The following is a 17833-nucleotide window of genomic DNA, read 5'->3' as shown; positions in this document are numbered from 1 at the left end:
TATCTCACTGCAGATATGTAGTTTTGACACATTGTGTTGTACTCAGCTGAGTCTTGGGAAAAACTGTTGAACTAACTGCATTATGATCTCTTCCACTGAGGCCTGAAACTTCAGTATTTGTATTATGAAGAAAAGTATTCTGCACTTTTGCCATACAACTTCCCCTCCATTTTGCAGGGATAAACTGCCCCATTTCTTTTGGGGATAAAAAAAATAAATTATAGGGGACCATTTGGACAGTTACATGATCCCTGATACCCAAAACAAAAATGGGACATTTTTGAAGCAAGGAGGGTTAGAGTCAAGGAGGAAAATTGTGATTGGTTAAAAGTCTTAACACAGCCAGTTCCCAGTCCATTTTCAACTTTTAAATCAGAGCATTTTAAAGAGACCTTTAGGACCTTTCCATGGGTGCATTCACTCATCCATTCATCCATCCATCCATCTATCGAAGCTTTCCCATCTGCTGGTGTTTACCCCGCCTTCCCTGAGCATTATCTCATTTTGGACAGGTTGCCAGACATCTGAACGGGATGTAAGGGAACCGGCAGCAGCCACTGGAAAGTATGTCATCCACTTCCTGAGAAAGCATTCCTGCTCATATTGTTATTGTTGTTTTAATAGCATGCCGAAACCCCTGGTGATAACAAAAAGTGAAACAGTGCTGGAAAAAGCTTGTTCAACATGTCATATAAAGTTTATACAGAGAGATGAAGGGTGGGAATGTTGGAGTCTTTAACATGTAGTAGGAGAATGTGAATTGTATGTTCATTCTGGTGCATGGGGCAGAAGAACATTGTTAATCCTGTTTTGTCAACAGTGAACAGTGTTCATGAGTTAAATTCCAATAATCCCTGAAGGTATTGGCTTGATTCCATTTATACATTTTTCAGTCATGCAACATCTGCACCATTAAGGAATATGTCAAGCTACAAAATCCACACAGCTTATCATAAAAAATAAAAAAAAACTCCAGACTGGAGCTGTTTTATTTTTTACAAATGAAACTCAGACTAAAAGTTACTTAAAGAGAAATTAAAATGAAATTATTTTTTTTTTCTTTTTTGTCATTTTGCTGAACCTGATGGGATGAGAATAAAATGGTGCTAATGACAACGTATGAGGCAAACAGGCCTAGATTTTGTGGATGGAACTTTGGGTGGGTTTGTGGTGCTGATTGTGTTTGTAGGTAGCAAAAGCATATATATAGATACATTTGTTCCTGCAAGTATGTACATATTCGATTGTTTGTGTGTGTGTGTGTGTGTGTGTGCGTGTGCGTGTGTATGTGAGACACCTCATACCTTCAGATGTCTCAGCAGATTTGAGACAGTATGCGTTAGTGTATGCATGTGCTACTGTGCAGAACTCGGGAAACATACTAGTTCTGCAAATATCATTTATCTTTTCTGATGTTCTTTCCATAAACTAAATGCTAAAGCAGCAGAAAAAAAAAATAGTAGCCGTGGTTACCAAGTGTAATCATTGTGAGTTCTTGCCATGTTTTGTTTAAAGACAGACAGACACAGTATTAACACGTGCACACATACATGCTAATACCTTTCTGGTGGGTCTTGAAGCAGGTTGAGAAAAAAACTGATCACCACAATGATTTCTTTTTACATTACTACCTGAATATCAGTCTGTTTTGTGACTGTGAAAAAGGTAGTCACAATCAGTAGCTGAAATGTCCTACAAATCATTACAGTGTAGAGTAAACTATCATCAAGGCTATGAAATAATGCACATAGAGCTATGTTGCAAAAATTACTTAGCCGTGCAATGACTAGTACAATGACAGTATTTAGTTACTCCCAATTCAATATTTTTACAATACCACAAATTCTTAAGAATTCATTTGTTTTTTTAAAAGAACTGACCTGGTGGAAAAAATTTAACCACCCATTTCTGGAGTTTTTTTTTCAATTATACAAATCCAAAGTTCATGAGCTTCACATCAAGTATGTTTACATGATGCTAGAAAAAACAATTGTTATGTTACTCCAACTATGTTGGACTTTTAGCTGCATGAACCAAACATGAAATCGTACAAAATTGAGCTTCTCTAAACTGAGATAATGCAGCTGGGCATCAAATCACTCCTTCATATTTACAGTCAATATCAAATCAACTGAGGAGGTCTGCACTTGCCCCATAGTTCCTTTGTTTGCAGTAAATAAGTAAGTAAGCAGTAACCAGTAAGCCCTGCTCTGATAAAATCATAAGTTTATAGCAAAAGCATAATCTGACTAAATCACTGTTCAAATAACTTAAAGACAACGTCTGTGTAGTGAATTTAATTATACTGTTGGAAAAATTTATAAGAATCCATAGGAAAAACTGTCATAAATTTAAAAGCATAGGACATATAATCATATTGCAAGAACGGGACATCTACATACAGAGGCTGTGATGCAAAGCTTTCATAGGGTAGAAAGACAGATGCTTCCCTAATTTGGATAATTTGGAGGCTGTGGACATTAGCCGCATTCGGACAGAGACGTTCTAAGAATGCAGTTCTAAGAACTGTCCACCTCGAATTTTGTTATAAGAACTGCCCTTCCCCAGGGGAACTTTACGAGATCAAAGTCGTTATTAAATATGGCGGCTGCCGTCATCCTTGCTCCCGACGTTAGTTTATATCTAGTTGTTTTACGCGTTATTGTGAACTTTTAAGTGCTCCTGTGCTAGGTCGTAACACAACTTAAGGCCAACTTAATTTAGGAGCACAGTACTCAAACTGTGTCCCTATGAACTTAAAACTGGGCCTTGCTGACATTCTACTGGTTGCCCACAACAACAACAACAATGGAGGCACAGGCCGCATGTCATGGAGCAGGCCCCGAGGGAAACGAGCCGGCGTTAGGAACAGACTGAGACATAGAGCACACCATTCACCTCTACCCAGAATTCTATTCACCAATGTCCAGTCACTGGAAAACAAGTTTGGTGAGCTCAGGGCTTGTAACAGATGGTGTTACGTGACTGTAACACCATCTCCATCACTAAGAAATGGCTAACCCCCCTCACCCGGACCACGCCGTTCAACCAGCAGAGTTCCTCACAGTTCACCGCAGTGACAGGACGAGTGAGTCTGGTAAATCAAGAGGAGTGTGTCTTGTGGTGAACAACAACTGGTGTGACAACAGAAACGTCTCTCAGACATTCCTGTTCCCCTGACCTGGAGCTCTTGACCATCCAGTGCCGTCCTTTCTACCTGCCCCGTGTGTTTACCTCGATCATCATCAGCGGGACATCCCACCTCAGGTGAACACGGACACTGCCCTCACCGAGCTACATGAGGCTATCTCCACCTATCAGGCTATCCAGCCTAATGCAGGCCTCATCGTGGCCAGGGACTTTAATTGTGCTAACCTGAGGAAGGTGATACCTGAGTTTAAACACATTGACTGACCCACCAGATAAATGGTAAATTGACTATACTTGTATAGCGCTTTTCCAGTCCAGCTGACCACTCAAAGCGCTTCTAACACTACATGCCATTTTCACCCATATACAGCATGTATTAAAATCTATACATAACTACGTGCTTTCTAAGCACACATTCATACACCGATGGATAGATCGGTAGGCAACGTGGGGTTCAGTGTCTTGCCCAAGGGGAAGCCGGCGTCGAACCACCGACCTTCCGATTGATGGGTGACTGCTACTTCCTCCTGAGCTCCAGCCACCCTGGCCGCCTGGACCAGAGGAGATAGGACTCTGGACCACTGCTACTCTCCTTTCAAGGATGGTTACAAGGCCAAGTCTCTGCCTCCGTTTGACCTTTCGGACCACAGTGCCGTCTTTTTCATATAAACAATGGCTGAAGCAGAAATCTCCTGCTGTTAGAGAGGTGATCAATCAGAAGCCACTCTGCGGGTTGCACTGGATTCAGCGAACTGGGAAATGTTTCGGTGCAGTTCAGGTGGTGATTTCAACAAGTTCACGGAAGCAGTTGTGGGATTTATTGGGAAAATGGCAGAAGATTTGTCAATAGGCTGTAATCTGTTCTTGTTTCAGAATCAGGATTATACACCATGTTTCACCCTCCTAATTCAAGTGTATAGGTGAGATCTTGAAGGCTTGATTGTAGGTTTCCAACAATTCTTGTTTTAAATTATGTGAAATGAAAGAAACTTATTGCCTTTTCCAGTTGAATATCCCCAGCATGCTGTCACTTTCAGATTTAAGGCATGTTGTTGTCCCTGCTTTCTTGGCTTTTTGCCTTGTTTTCTCATAATTCACTGTAGGAAAAGGTGAGAGGGAAGGAGACATCTTAAATTTTTTTTAAAAATATACTGGTCTTTTTCTATTAAGCATGAATTAAATTTTTTTGGAGCTTTAGCTGAGAGCCAGATGTTACTGTGGATGTCTGGTATGTCTATATTTAAGTAACAGATCTGACATTACCCAGGGTGCCAGTAACAGGCATCTTCTCCATTCATCCATATACTACTTAATACTTCCACTTCTTCCCGTCCCAAAAAAATCAACCAAGTGAAATAAATAGGGGAGCTCATCTGGTTGAATTAAAGAATAATAATTTTAAAAAGTAGGGGTTAAAACACTTAATATAATGGACACTGTATATAAATGGATTTAAATTAAGTCAAGTCACAATAATGTCAGGCTATGGTTTGTTCAATTGGTAAGGAAAGGCAGTCGGAATGTAGTCACACACAGGATTTAAAGCTAAATAGTCATTTGAATGGCATATGGCCAGGTGTAGTTTTTAGGCTTCAAAGAAAATTAATTGAAAAATATATATAACTTTTCTCTTTTCCAGTCTTAGGTGTGAAAGACCTTGCTGTGTGACCCAAAACCCATTTCTTACAGCTCAAAGTTTTGAAGTTAAAAATAAAAATAAAAACTAAACTACATTGCACATACAGTAATTGCATATTCTAATACAAATGCAACAATGGGGTTGCTACCCACCCAAAACCAAAAGGTAGAACATATTTGGCCTCTACACCTGATAACCTGTAAGCTTTGACTCTCTCGGAATACTTGAGAGACTTAATAAGAATCTAAAGTGGGCTGGTATGAAAATCAAACTTTTACAAAGTCTAGAATTATCTCAATAAGTAGAGGGAAATTAAGTGATAGAAATGATGTGATGGATGAAGAAAAAATTCCAAAAATTAGGGAAGAAGCAGTAAAGAGTTTAGGTAGGTGGTACCAGGCAGACTTAAATGATGGAGAGCAGGCAGTGCAGTTTCAGAAAGATGTTGCTGAGGGACTGATTAGAATAGATAAATCAGGGTTTCCAGGAAAGGTGAAGCTGTGGTGAATGCAGTTTGGATTGTTTCCTCAGTTGATGTGGCCACTGTCTGTGTATGAGATTCCATTATCTGTTGCAGAAAAAATGGAAGGATTTGTTTGCTTTTACATTAGGAAGTGTCTAGGTGTTCCTAGATGCTTAAGTACTGTGACACTGTATGGTAAAGGCATACTCCAGCTCCCAGTATCTAGTCTTGTAGAGGAGTTTAAATGTACTAAAGTTAGGACAGAGCTCCTGTTAGCTGGGAGTAAAGATGTGGTAGTTAGTAAGGTGGTTCCAAACCCAACTAAGTGAAGGAAAATGGAATTCATGAATGGCAGCTCAGGAGGCAGAAGCAACTCTTAGACATATAGAGATTGTGGGTAATGTTCAAATAGGCTGGGAGGCTTGGGGCTTGGCCCAAGGCAAACCGGTGTGGAGTAGAGCAGGTCCCAGGGAAAAAAGAAAAGCTAGTTGTTGAGCAGGTTCATAGACAGGAGGAAATGTTAAGGAGAACAAAGGCAGTGGCTCAGGCTAAGCAGGGACAGTGATTGAATTGGAAAGGTTTAGAGAAGAAAAAGCTTAGTTGAAAAGAGCTGTGGAGTATGAAGGAAAGGAGTATTAGATTTTTGATAGGGGCAACATATGATGTATTGCCAACTCCCCAGAACTAAAACTCTGGGTAAACAGAGGCCATTTATGTTCGTTATGTTCAGGTACTGCAACTCTAAGGCACATTTTGTCAGGTTGTAAGGTTATTCTGTCACAAGGCCAGTATACGTGGTGACATAACCAAGTATTAAGAAGCTTTTTGAGCTTAGGGTCTAAGGTGAAGAGAGTGGCAATTCAGTTTGTTCAAGTGGGGGAGAAAGTTAATAAGGCAATAAGGAGGCAAGGCAGTTTAGAGGATGCTTGTGATTGGGAGATGCAGGTAGATTTTGGAGGAAAGCTCGTTGTTCCCCAGGAAATAGCCTCTACAAATCTAAGGCCCGATATAGTCTCTTGGTCTAGGAGTAGAATGAGAGTATATTTCAAAGAGCTGACTGTTCCTTGTGAGGAATTAGTGATAGAAGCATATGAAAGGAAAAAGCTTAGGTATGTGGAGTTGGGGGCAGAAGCAGAGCAGCGAGGATGGAAAGTTAGAATATGTCCAGTGGAAGTAGGATGTAGAGGATTTGTTGCAAAGTCTCTTGTCTCATTGTTGAGGTAGTTGGGTGTAAGTCAGTGTTTCTCAATTCCGGTCCTCATGACCCACTGCCCTGCACGTTTTCGATGTTTCCCTCCTTCACCACACCTGATTCAAATGATCAGCTCTTCATCAAGCTCTGCAGTGGCCTGATAAGGAGCCATTCATTTGAATCAGATGAAGTGTCAGATGAGGCAAAAAAGTCCAGTCAGTGGATTTGGATTAGAAGAAGCAATAGTAGCTGGGGGCCCAGCAGGGGGAACACTTAGGGTAAACAGACTCTTGGAAGAAGCAAGGAAGAAACCCAGGATGTATTTAAGTGGAGGGTGTGGCTTATATGAGCCTTTTGAAACCAGGTGGACATTTTAGGTGAGTTGGCCTGTATCGCTTTGTTTTGCTGGTATTTTTAGTGATTGTAAGACTGTTTCGTTGAGTTTGTCTGCTGAATCTTCGAGTGTCTTGTACTGCCTCCACCTCTGGCACCCTCTATACTTTCATTACCCCCTACCCGAACCAGAGTTTGAATCCCATTCCTACTTTTCTTTACCTCTTCTATTTCTACCCAAACCAGGGTTTGTATCCCCACCCCGCTATGACTGGTGTGCAGTTGGTGAGAGGCTGGGCTAGCTTGTGGTTGTGGGAAAAGAAAAAAAAAAAAAAAAAGATAGTTTGTGAGGAGCAGTGATGGCTGGCATTAGGGGAGTGACTCTGGTATGCCAGTGATCACTGTCTAGCCTCCTGGAGGTGTCCAACTAGACGAAACACAGATGAAAGGTTCCCACCTGATGACCCCAATGACATGTTGGCCAGTGCTGCTCCCTGGTCTATATAGGGATTATAGGGAATTATTCACTGAGTATGGTGCATTTTTTTTCTTTAGCACAAGTTTCTTGTGTTTACCTTGATGACTGCTGCATTAAGTTCACAAGCAGTGTGGATGCCAATGTCATGCAAGTTAATAAGGTTTGTGTATCATGGAGCCAGATCCAAAAATCGTCTAAACAAAATGAATGTGCACTCTTTTGTGGCGTCATTCACACAGTTGTCCCCTTTCTTACATTTTATTGCAACATTTTTTAATTGATCACTTTTTTACTGTGAAGCTGAGGAAAGCTCTGACACTGAGGCGGCTGTAGCTCAGGAGGAAGAGCAGTTGCCCACCAATCGGAAGGTCGGTGGTTCGACTCTGGCTTCCCCAGTAAGTAGGCTGTCTGCTGCATTTAATGTCACTCCTGACTCTACCACCCACTGATGCAAATGAGACGAGCCATTAATATAACATTCAGAAGCATCACAAAAATCATCATCTTCCTCACTGCAGTTTCTGAGACAGTCGCTGAATCTGTCATGGTCATCATTATTGTCATAGTCACTGTCGGGTTTATTGCCATTGTTTGTGTCATTGTCATCGATATATTCTGTTACTGAGTGGGAGCCAAAAGTCATGTGTTCTATTTGAATTTCAGTGCTGACCTGGCTGAAGTCATGTGGTGGAGTTTGTAGGTCATGCAGAATTTTCTGGACTCTCCTCCATTTGGTCACAGAATTCAACCCTCCAAACTGTGCCATGTTATCTAGGAGTTGAAGCAGTACACAGATGCACACATAGTTATTGTCTATTCTATATATGAAAAAAGAATAATGTTATATATACACCATATTTTCCAGACTATAAGTCACTTTAGTCAAAAATTGCCTCATGAAGAGGGAAAAAAGTTTGCCCAATTTAATTCCCAAAGTCCAAGAACAGGCTTGGACCAAGGGCATTCAGAGAAGACATTCCTAATCTTTGTAATTTCTTGTCACATTTTGTTCAGAAAATAACTTTAAGGTAATTCATGTTTCTGTTTATGTATTTGTTCTCTGAATGTCTTTGATTATCAGCATTGTCTAATCCATTTCTCTTTCATTCTCTCCTTTTCCTGTCCTCTCCCCTCCTTGCCTCACCTTCTCACTCACCTCTCCCGCAGTTTGTGGTTGTGAACTTGCCCAGGGAGGCTTCTTTGTGCGGCAGGGTGAATATATCTGTACTTTGGATTACCAGCGGCTGTACGGGACTCGCTGCTTCAGCTGCCAGGACTTCATCGAGGGGGAGGTGGTTTCAGCTCTCGGGAAGACCTACCATCCCCGCTGCTTTGTCTGCTCCTTGTGCAAGTAAGATCCAGGATTATGGGAATCAGAATTGTTTTAGCTGTTTACCAATAGAAGTGGCTAGTTATCTTAAGTGCTTAAATTGAACCTGCTTGATTTCAGATTTCAGCACTGTGAATGAGCTAAAGCTGCCAGACAGAAGTGAATTTGATCAGTCTTCCATAATCTCATTATCCACCCTGTATTTGTGACACACATCACTTGTGGGTAAAACGGCAGCAAAGAGAGCCACGTGAATGTGTGCACATTATAATCTGAGATCCTTCACCAACCCTTTTTAGCAGTAGAAAGATAGAAGGGAGGAAGGGAGCTGCAGCTCAGTGGGATTTTATAAAACTTACATATTACTTTATGTAATCCATGCATTGGTCCATTCATCCAATAAAGAAGACAGCAAATCATCTGTCTGTCATCCTATTTTTCTCTGAGCTCTCCAACAGTCTGTTTACTCTTGTCCTGTGTCTTGCTCATCCTTACTTTTTTTTAGGTCTGTTTATTACAGCAAAATTGGCTTTTTGAAAAATTCAAACATTTTCTTTATTCACTTCTTCAATCTTCAATCACCCCTAATGCAGACCATAGTCTCATGTTTCAAAAAGTGTTAAACCATTATTATTATCATACAAGGTCTTGTAGGACATATTTAAATCGGATTTACCCCACATACAAGCAGATCGTCAGTATGGTGGGTTTTTTTTATTTTTTATGTGTGTGTTCAGATGTGTGTCCCTCCAATCATACTTTGGTGATCCTTTTGCTGAACCTGAGATCAGAATGTTCCAGTGTGGCATTTGTGGTTAGTAATGTGATCATATAACCCCTGTGCTTCTCTTGTAACAAATATTGCTTTTGTGGAGGCAAAACACTCGAGCTTATTGTGAGAAATATAAAAATAGGACTGAGACGGAGAGCAAATGCTGCTTGAGATGGGAAATCAGACTCAGCTGTGTGTGTGTGTTTGTGTGTCACTGTGACAGTGATCATCCATAATGCAGTAATCTGGCTGTTTTTCCAATGTCTGGATTCCTTAGTATTGTTTCTTCCGATGTGAATCATCTGTTAATTGAAAAGTACATTTTGGAAAAGTATACCGTATAACCAACATCTGATGTAAGGAGGTATGATGAAATCATGTGGCAGATACAGAGAAGAGGATGGAGGGTAACGTCAGGCAAAGCCACATGTAAGTGAAGCTTACATGAAAACATTATACATTAACTTCTCTGTTTATACATGACTAAACTATAATCTCAACCTCTCACAGCCTGTCTGCATGCATTCCTCTGGCTCTGACAGCATGGCTGCAGCTCTGATATCACATTTCTGAGCTGTACAGCACATGACAGCAAGGTAGAGTCCTGCTCTGCCAATTGATCATCATTCCTTCTGCAACTTTGTGTAAGTGTTACACTGTTGAAAATGATGGGCCCACTCATCTCCCGTGCAACATTTATTTTTGCAGAAACTGCAAAAACACAGAAAATAGCAGGATACAGGAGCGTACTCGGTGCATGGTCTACTTCATCACATACTGACTAACTTCTTCTGCCGTTTTACAATAACAGTAACACCATATACTTGTACTGTAAAAACCAATACCACAGTAGTACTGAAACAGTTCCTATAACCAATAGCATTACTTCCTCCATATCTATAAAGTTTTATATCCGCCTACATCACTTTCATGAACAAATACCCTAATGAACTTGGATAACAGTTTTCTAGTGCTTTTAACAACTGTTTTTAACCACTATTTTATTCTTTTTATCAAGTACTTATGAAATTTATTATAAAACTAAACCCTTTTTAAATAAATGCTTTTTAACATATTAAATCTTAATGAAATGAACAGAAAATATTTTACACTTCCTCTGATAACCCAGAATATATAGTGCTGTATGGTGCTGGTCTAACCCAAAAATACCTGTAAACGTAACTTGACTCAACACTTTGCTCAGTAATTCACTTTACACAAGGATTTATGACATGACACATTTACTCTGATGTGACAAAAAAAAATAACGTCCGAAGAAATTTGAAAAAACGTGTTTGTTGGGCCAATATTTTGATTTTGTTTCGGGCATTTTTGCAATTCAGCCTTTCATTAGGTAAAAAAAAGTAAACAGCCTTTGTGGAGCAGTGGACGCATGCCAAGAACTTCCCTGAAACAAAATTGCGAAAAAAAAAAAAAAAAGTCTGAAAAAATGAGAAAAAAAACATTTTACATGTAAAATTTGGCTACTTTAGCTAGCATTTTGCTAACAAGCTAAAGTCGTATAAAGCCTGCTGCCAAGCAGCAGGTGTATATTATGGCCCCGCTCTGATATATAAAAAAAAAATCACGGCCGAAAAAACATGAAAAAAGAAGGTGATTTATTAGTATCTAGAAAAGTTTCCCTTTTCTTTTTATTATTGTGAGAATGCTCCAAGCCTTCTGCTTCTTACGGTCTTCAAATTATTTTCCTCGCTCTTCCAGTTTTCTCACAGGAGGTCACAGTATCCAAAAAAGCAATTTCTGCAGGTTATACAGGGAGAGAGCTTGTTAAGCTGCAGCTGTTGACAAACATTGCTATCACTGATGACATCACTCTTCCACTCCCTGCTGTATATTACACTGAAGCCATTTTAACTATTACTCACTTGATTTCTGATCAATTTCCACTAGATTCAGCTATTTGTTCAGCATGTTCAACTAATCCATTCAACTTAAAAAGCATTCTCACAGCTGTTTCGCAGGAACAGCTTTTTTTCTAGTTATGGGCATGCCAAGAAATGGCATGACCATATTGCACCTCCCCACTAACTAACTACAAAAAAAGTAAATAAAAGTAAAAGTTTGACGAAAAACCAAAAGCTGACTCACCCGAAAGGGCCGTTTTGCACTATCGCCTATAAGTAGGTAAAAAAAATAAACACACCCTGCAGAGCAGTGGATGCATGACAAGAACTTCCCTGAAACAAAATTGCGAAAAAAAAAAAAAAGTCAGAAAAAATGAGAAAAAAAAACATTTTACATGTAAAATTTGGCTACTTTAGCTAGCATTTTGTTAACAAGCTAAAGTCGTAAAAAGCCCAATGCCAAACAGCAGGTGTATATTATGGCCCCGCTCTGATATATAAAAAAAAAAAACACGGAAAAACATGAAAAAAGAAGGCGATTTATTAGTGTCTAGAAAAGTTTCCCTTTTCTTTTTACTAATATTATTCCGCACGCTTTTTCGTCCGTTAATGCGGCTCGAACCGCAACGTGAAGCCACGCATGGCTTACATCAATACGTGCGTCTCCACGATGCCTCGATGGGCATTACTTTTATTGTCCAAAAGTGTTACCGTGGCAACGCCAGGTGCCGAAAACCGGAAAAAAGGTCGAAAATTTGCGCGCTTATCGCTCGGCTATACTTTATCGTAGAGACATCGTTCAAACTTTCAAAGACTCAAGCTGATGGGTACTAAGCGCCCGTACAACCTCATTATGCGAATTATTACGCTTTTTGAGATTTTGAACTTTGAATTTTTAAAAACCGTCATTTTGACTTTGGCCGCTTGTTGCTAGGCAACAGGTTGTCGTAGAGACATCATTAATATATTCCACGACTCGCCCTACTGTGGACTACAACATATTCAAATCTCATGAAGCTGTGATTAAATCTTTTTTTTTTTTTTTGAGTCATCCCAATGCATTTCTATGAGGATTTTGAACATTTTGTTACCACGAAAACGAAAAACATGTATCTGTTAATTCGGCCAGAACCGAAACTCGCAACCCACGTAATGCATACGTCATTACGTGCGTCTCCATCATGCCTCGATGGGCCAGGAAGCCAGGAAGCGAAGTAATTTGGACAGACATCATTCGTGCGTTCAAACACTTGGGTCGCTTCGTACTAAATGGTCATTAAGCCTGGTGTTCCGTTTTTTGCGATAGCCAAGTTTAAATTTTAAAAAAAGGTGTAAATTTGATTTTGGACGCTTGTTGCTAGGCAACAGGTCATTGTAGAAAAATCATTCAAATGTTCCCCATCCCGGGACGCGTTGTACTACAACATATTTCAGTCTCATTATGCTGGCTATTACGGTTTCTGAGAAATTTAACATTAAAATTTGCCCAACCGTTAACATCGGGCTCTTTACCGTGGCAACACAAATCCTATGCATTCTTAAGGTGGAGCCTCAGAGTGAATGCAATATAACCAGAGCCACCTCAGACATAACCAGAACCAACTTAGACAGAACCAGCAGATGCTAACATACTAGCATCATTAGCATTTTGCAGGGAAGCCTAAAATGCTAATGTTACATCACGTAGACATGCTCTATTAGCTGATGCTATGAGGTTATTATGCCGATTTTTGGAGGACTTTTGCTCGGCCGCACTATAACGTAGAGACATCGTTCAAATGTTCAAACACACGGGACGCCTTGGACTACAACATATTAGCGTCTCGTTATGCTGGCTACTACGATTTTTGAGATGTGACACTTTAAATTGGTCATAATTTTAATGCTAATGATTGACATGCTGATTTTGGAGAGGCTTTGCTTGGCCAAACTTTATCGTACAGACATTGTTCAAACTTTTAAAGACTCGGGAAGGTTTGGACTACAACATCCTAAAGTCTCATTGGGGTGGCATTTACAATTTTTGAGAATTTTCAACGTTAATTCTATCGTAACTTTAATGCTAATGAACACACATGCTGAATTCAGAAGCCTTTTGCTCGGCCATAGTTTATCGTACACACATCGTACAAACGTTTAAAGACTCTGGACGATTTGGACCACAACATTTTGTAACCTCATAAGCAAAGCAGCAAGGGGGCAGAAATGGGCATTAGGGCATGCCCATATCAAAATTTCCAGAAATTTTCTAGTTGTACTTAGACTAAGTACTTAGACTTAGACTAAAGGCATGATCCTTTAGTCTCAAAAGGGATTTTGACTGGTGAATAAAGCAAATGTCAAAGTGCTCTAAATTGCTCTTTTATCATTTCCCCAATATGTGGTTATGCTAAAAACTTAACTCTCAAAGCTCAGAATGACAACTCTATTGTAATTTTTTTTATTTTTTATTATTTCATTATTGTTAATTATCATATGTTCCTGTTTTGTATTTGTCTCTTGTACATTCAGTTAGTCTGTAACTTTGTGTTTTGCTACGGCCTACCTAAAAGAGGTCTCGCTTGCAAATGAGACCCTGGGTCTCAATGAGATTTTACCTGTATAAATAAAGGTGAGTAAAAATAAAATAAAAAAGGTTAACACCTCAGATATTAAATCAGAATGTCAGGATTCCTTCATAACCAAAGTGGTCTGCCTGTTGTTTAGGCAGTGAGACTTGGCTCTCAGTCCGTGTTCAAGTTCATCACAGATGTGTTGGATTGAGTTTAAGTCGGGGCTCACAGCCTCTTCTAAATCCTACTTGGAAATTAAATTATTTTTGGAACTGGCAATATACAGACTCAATAAGCTGTATTTCTATTGTCATTTGTGATTTGATTGTACAATATGCAATAAAGAAAAGGTGAATGGAAACAGCAAAAATCAAAAAATGTACATATCGAAGTGTAAAAAGAGGTTGTACACTTGCTTGGTTTGGTTTTTAACTGTTTCAAAGACTTGTTACACATTAAGGGGAATGAAAATAACTTTAAGTTGCATCCGCTGTTGCAAAGATCAATGACATGACTCGCCAGTTGTTTCCCTTCTGAGATGAAAAGCAAAACCAGTATGATATTGATATGACATAGTATCCCAGATATTCCCAATAAAGAAACTAATACTTGAAGAAGTGCTCTCTCCATTTCCCTTTAGTTGATGTCAACAGCAATTGTTTTTATTTCCTTGAAGTTAGTTCTTGTTAGAACGCTTACTACTTCTTCAGAATTATAATCACTAGCAACGTAGCTTATACCACCACCTTCTGAGGATATGACGCAACCTAGTTTATTAGCTCCAACCAAGTCAATGTCTGATTCACATTTTTGCATCTTTTCAAAAGATCTCTTCAGATTTGCTTTGCTAAATATTGGAAACTGGCCTATTGTTATGCTGAAACTGTCATGGCTAGGTGTCTAGCCGCCTCACAAAAATGGACCCCAGAGCAGACACGGGGCTCAGGGAGAATCAGACTTAGAACAGAGTTGGTTTACAAGTGGTAGATGTTGAAAGCCGAAGGGAGGATCCGGGTAGACGTGGAACTCTGAGAGATGAGGGAGATGATTAGTGAAGTTCCGAATAAGGAATTTGTTGCTGGCTGTGTTGCAGAGGTTCTGAGTTAGCAGTGGGGTGAGCAGGCAGGTATGTGGAACAGGCTGGCGGGAGGAGAGTAACGATAAATGCCTGTTCGGACATAGATATCCAATCCTTGGAGAGTGGACGAAGGAAACGGCGGTGAAGGAAACAAGAAGGCAAGCTCAGAGCTAGGAGTTTAACTTGCAATACAATACAGGATTCAGCCTAATTACCACTAGAGTAGTGAGACAATCTGGAGAAGACTAGTTGCCCCTGCAGCTCCGAAAACAGTGTCCTGATGAGGACAGATGAAGAACAAGTGTGGAAGCTGGAGCAATCAAGACTCTGCCAGTATAACCCAGCCCTACCTAAGACTCAGAAACCACAGCAAAACAACACAGCCAAGCATGATCGTGACAGAAACGGGAAATGACACAAAGCTAGATAAACACCACTGAAGCACTTTTGGCAACGATGTGTAGGCAACAAAAGCATTAGATAGCACACTTTTACCATTTAGACAATGTTTGATTTAGAAGTTGCACACTATACCATTATTCTTTCTGCATATAGCACTGTTAGTATTAAGTTTTCATTACTGAAGAAAAGAAGAATGAAATCAGTGGTTCTTAACTATTTTATCTCACTGCAGAATGTGTAACGGCTATGTTAGTCCAGAAAGTTGAAAATTTCACAATCGACTGCAAAAATGATACAATGACTGTTTTCCTTTTATCATTTATATTAAGAGACAACTTATGTCTTACTTCGTGATGACATGGCCATTCAGTATCTCACTACATCTTGATATATTTTGTTGCACGATAGGTCTATCATAACACTGATGTAGCTGGGATAGGCTCCAGTGCCCCCACAACCCTGAATTGGATTAAGTGGGTGTATAAAATGGATTGATAGATAACAATGATGTTGAATGTCTTTTAGCATAATGATCCGCTGCATAAGATTGACCCCCATTGTTTGGTCACAAATCGAGGAAGGAGGTATAGTGAAGGGTTGCAAGGCTTTAGTTGAGCCAATTCCCACAATGGAGAACCCAGTTCAAGAACCATCTTGCACATTTTCCAGTGACATTCTGCTTTTTGTAAACAAACGGTTATAAAAAAAATTTAATATATATGATAACGCAGATGAAAAAACTGTAAAAATAACACTATTAAATCGGAACATTTTACTCGAAGAACCAAACTTTGTCAGAAATTTGGTTTAATGACCTCAACACTTCTAAAATTTGGCTTTACATTTCTCAAAAGAGTAGTCACAAGATGGCCTTGAACTGAAAATGTTGAAAATAAATGTTTTTCTAAATAATTTTTATGATACAGTAAAGGCCTCTCCCTAACTGCTGATAGTCTATCAAACATTTATACTTTATGAAAAGAAAGTTTTGGTGTGAGAGGGTTTCTCTATCATGCAATTTATGCTGCAGAACCCACTTTACATTATTTTTTTTACTCTTTATTAAAACTTTCTCCCACTTGGTGGTGTCTTTTGGGAGTAGAATAATTGTACAGTACCTGTCAAATCTCTCATCTGATCTTCTATTTTCTGTTTATTTGCAGACAGCCATTCCCAGCTGGTGACCGGGTGACATTCAATGGAAAAGAGTGTATCTGCCAAAAGTGTACCCTGCCTCTCCCTGCCAACAGCCCTGCACCCATACAGGCTGTCCACAGTCCGTATTCTTTCTCTTTACAAACATATTTTATTGCCAGAATCAAACCTCAAACTGTTTGGTCCCTTAAACCAATATTTCTTTAAAATGTATTTGACTCTCAGAAAACCAATACACTCATTGTTACTTTTGTACTTGCATAAGAAAATCTCATCCATTTTGAGGGAGTCAAGTTTAGCATCATTCCCATTCAAATAGGAGGTAACCTCCCTTCACCTGTCTGTCTTCTGTGCAGACTGCTGCGGCTGTGGGAAGGAGTTTAAGAATGAACAGTCTCTTGTAGCTCTGGACAAGCACTGGCACCTGGGCTGCTTCAAGTGTAAAGTGTGCAACAAGGTGCTTAATGCCGAGTACATTAGCAAGTAAGTCACTCTGGTTATATTATGGAAGTAAATCTTTCAATAATGCTGATCCTTATCCTGCGTTTTAGCCTCTGGATCATTAATGTTGGATGCCAGGCTACGGAAGTTCTCACCATCCTTCTTCAGATATAGTCTTAGCACATCTTTCATTGATTCACATATAATGTCAAGCTTATCAATAAAAACGAAAAAAAAAGATTTTTTTGGAGGATGTATTGTTGGAGCAAAACTTCTCGGTGAAAGTCATCAAGATGTTCATATTCAACAAATGAAAACTACACTTTTATGAACATGTGGATGTTTGAAGATCAAATTCCAATGACTGAACTGTAAAATTGGTCCTGCTCTTTGCAGTTGAGTAGTTTCACCAAACCCCCGCTGAGTTATGTCATCTCAAACATGTTGCATGTGGGACTCTGATGCTCTGCTTTGTACTCTGTAGGATGTGAAGCATATCTGATGCCTTCTCTGCTCTTTTGTTCTGCGTTGTCTTAACAGGGATGGGATTCCCTACTGTGAGATGGATTACCATGCCATGTTTGGCATCCAGTGTGAGAGCTGTAAGAAATACATCACTGGGAAAGTCTTGGAGGTACATTATTGATAGTTGTAGCCTTTGGCTTGAAGCATCGTTACTGCGCTTAAATTAATAAACCTGTGAAATATGGGAAGATAACTGTTGAGGATCAATAATAGCAAATGATAGATGTAGGTAGAGATGAATGGATAGAATACTGAAGTACATTTTTAAATAATGGTAAATCATGAACACAAGCATTCTGCCTGCTTGTTCCCTAATTTGTTTCAGATGTTGTGTTTCTGTTTCATGTCAAATTCTTAGTACATGGTTGGTTAATACATTGAATAAATTAGCTCCTTCTGTAAACAGTTGATGAGATTACTGACGAAAACAGAATATCACTGAAATCAAGCAGATGGCC

The 17833-nt window shown here is 39.5% G+C and overlaps 1 protein-coding gene across 1 annotated transcript in view; it reads left to right on the top strand.

Annotated features, from left to right (window-relative positions):
- The window catches only part of ablim2 (actin binding LIM protein family, member 2), a 112479-nt gene that overhangs the window by 40080 nt on the left and 54566 nt on the right, over positions 1-17833 (top strand). The window contains exons 3-6 of the mRNA XM_072376984.1: positions 8423-8606; positions 16418-16530; positions 16766-16892; positions 17391-17484. Of these exons, the coding sequence (XP_072233085.1) occupies positions 8423-8606; positions 16418-16530; positions 16766-16892; positions 17391-17484 (518 nt within the window). The remainder of the gene's footprint in view (positions 1-8422; positions 8607-16417; positions 16531-16765; positions 16893-17390; positions 17485-17833) is intronic.

The sequence above is a fragment of the Leuresthes tenuis genome, unplaced genomic scaffold (genome assembly GCF_036924035.1).
Source record: "Leuresthes tenuis unplaced genomic scaffold, fLeuTen1.0.hap1 SCAF_22, whole genome shotgun sequence".
Taxonomy (NCBI): domain Eukaryota; kingdom Metazoa; phylum Chordata; class Actinopteri; order Atheriniformes; family Atherinopsidae; genus Leuresthes; species Leuresthes tenuis.
This window is presented reverse-complemented; position numbering and strand designations above follow the sequence as displayed.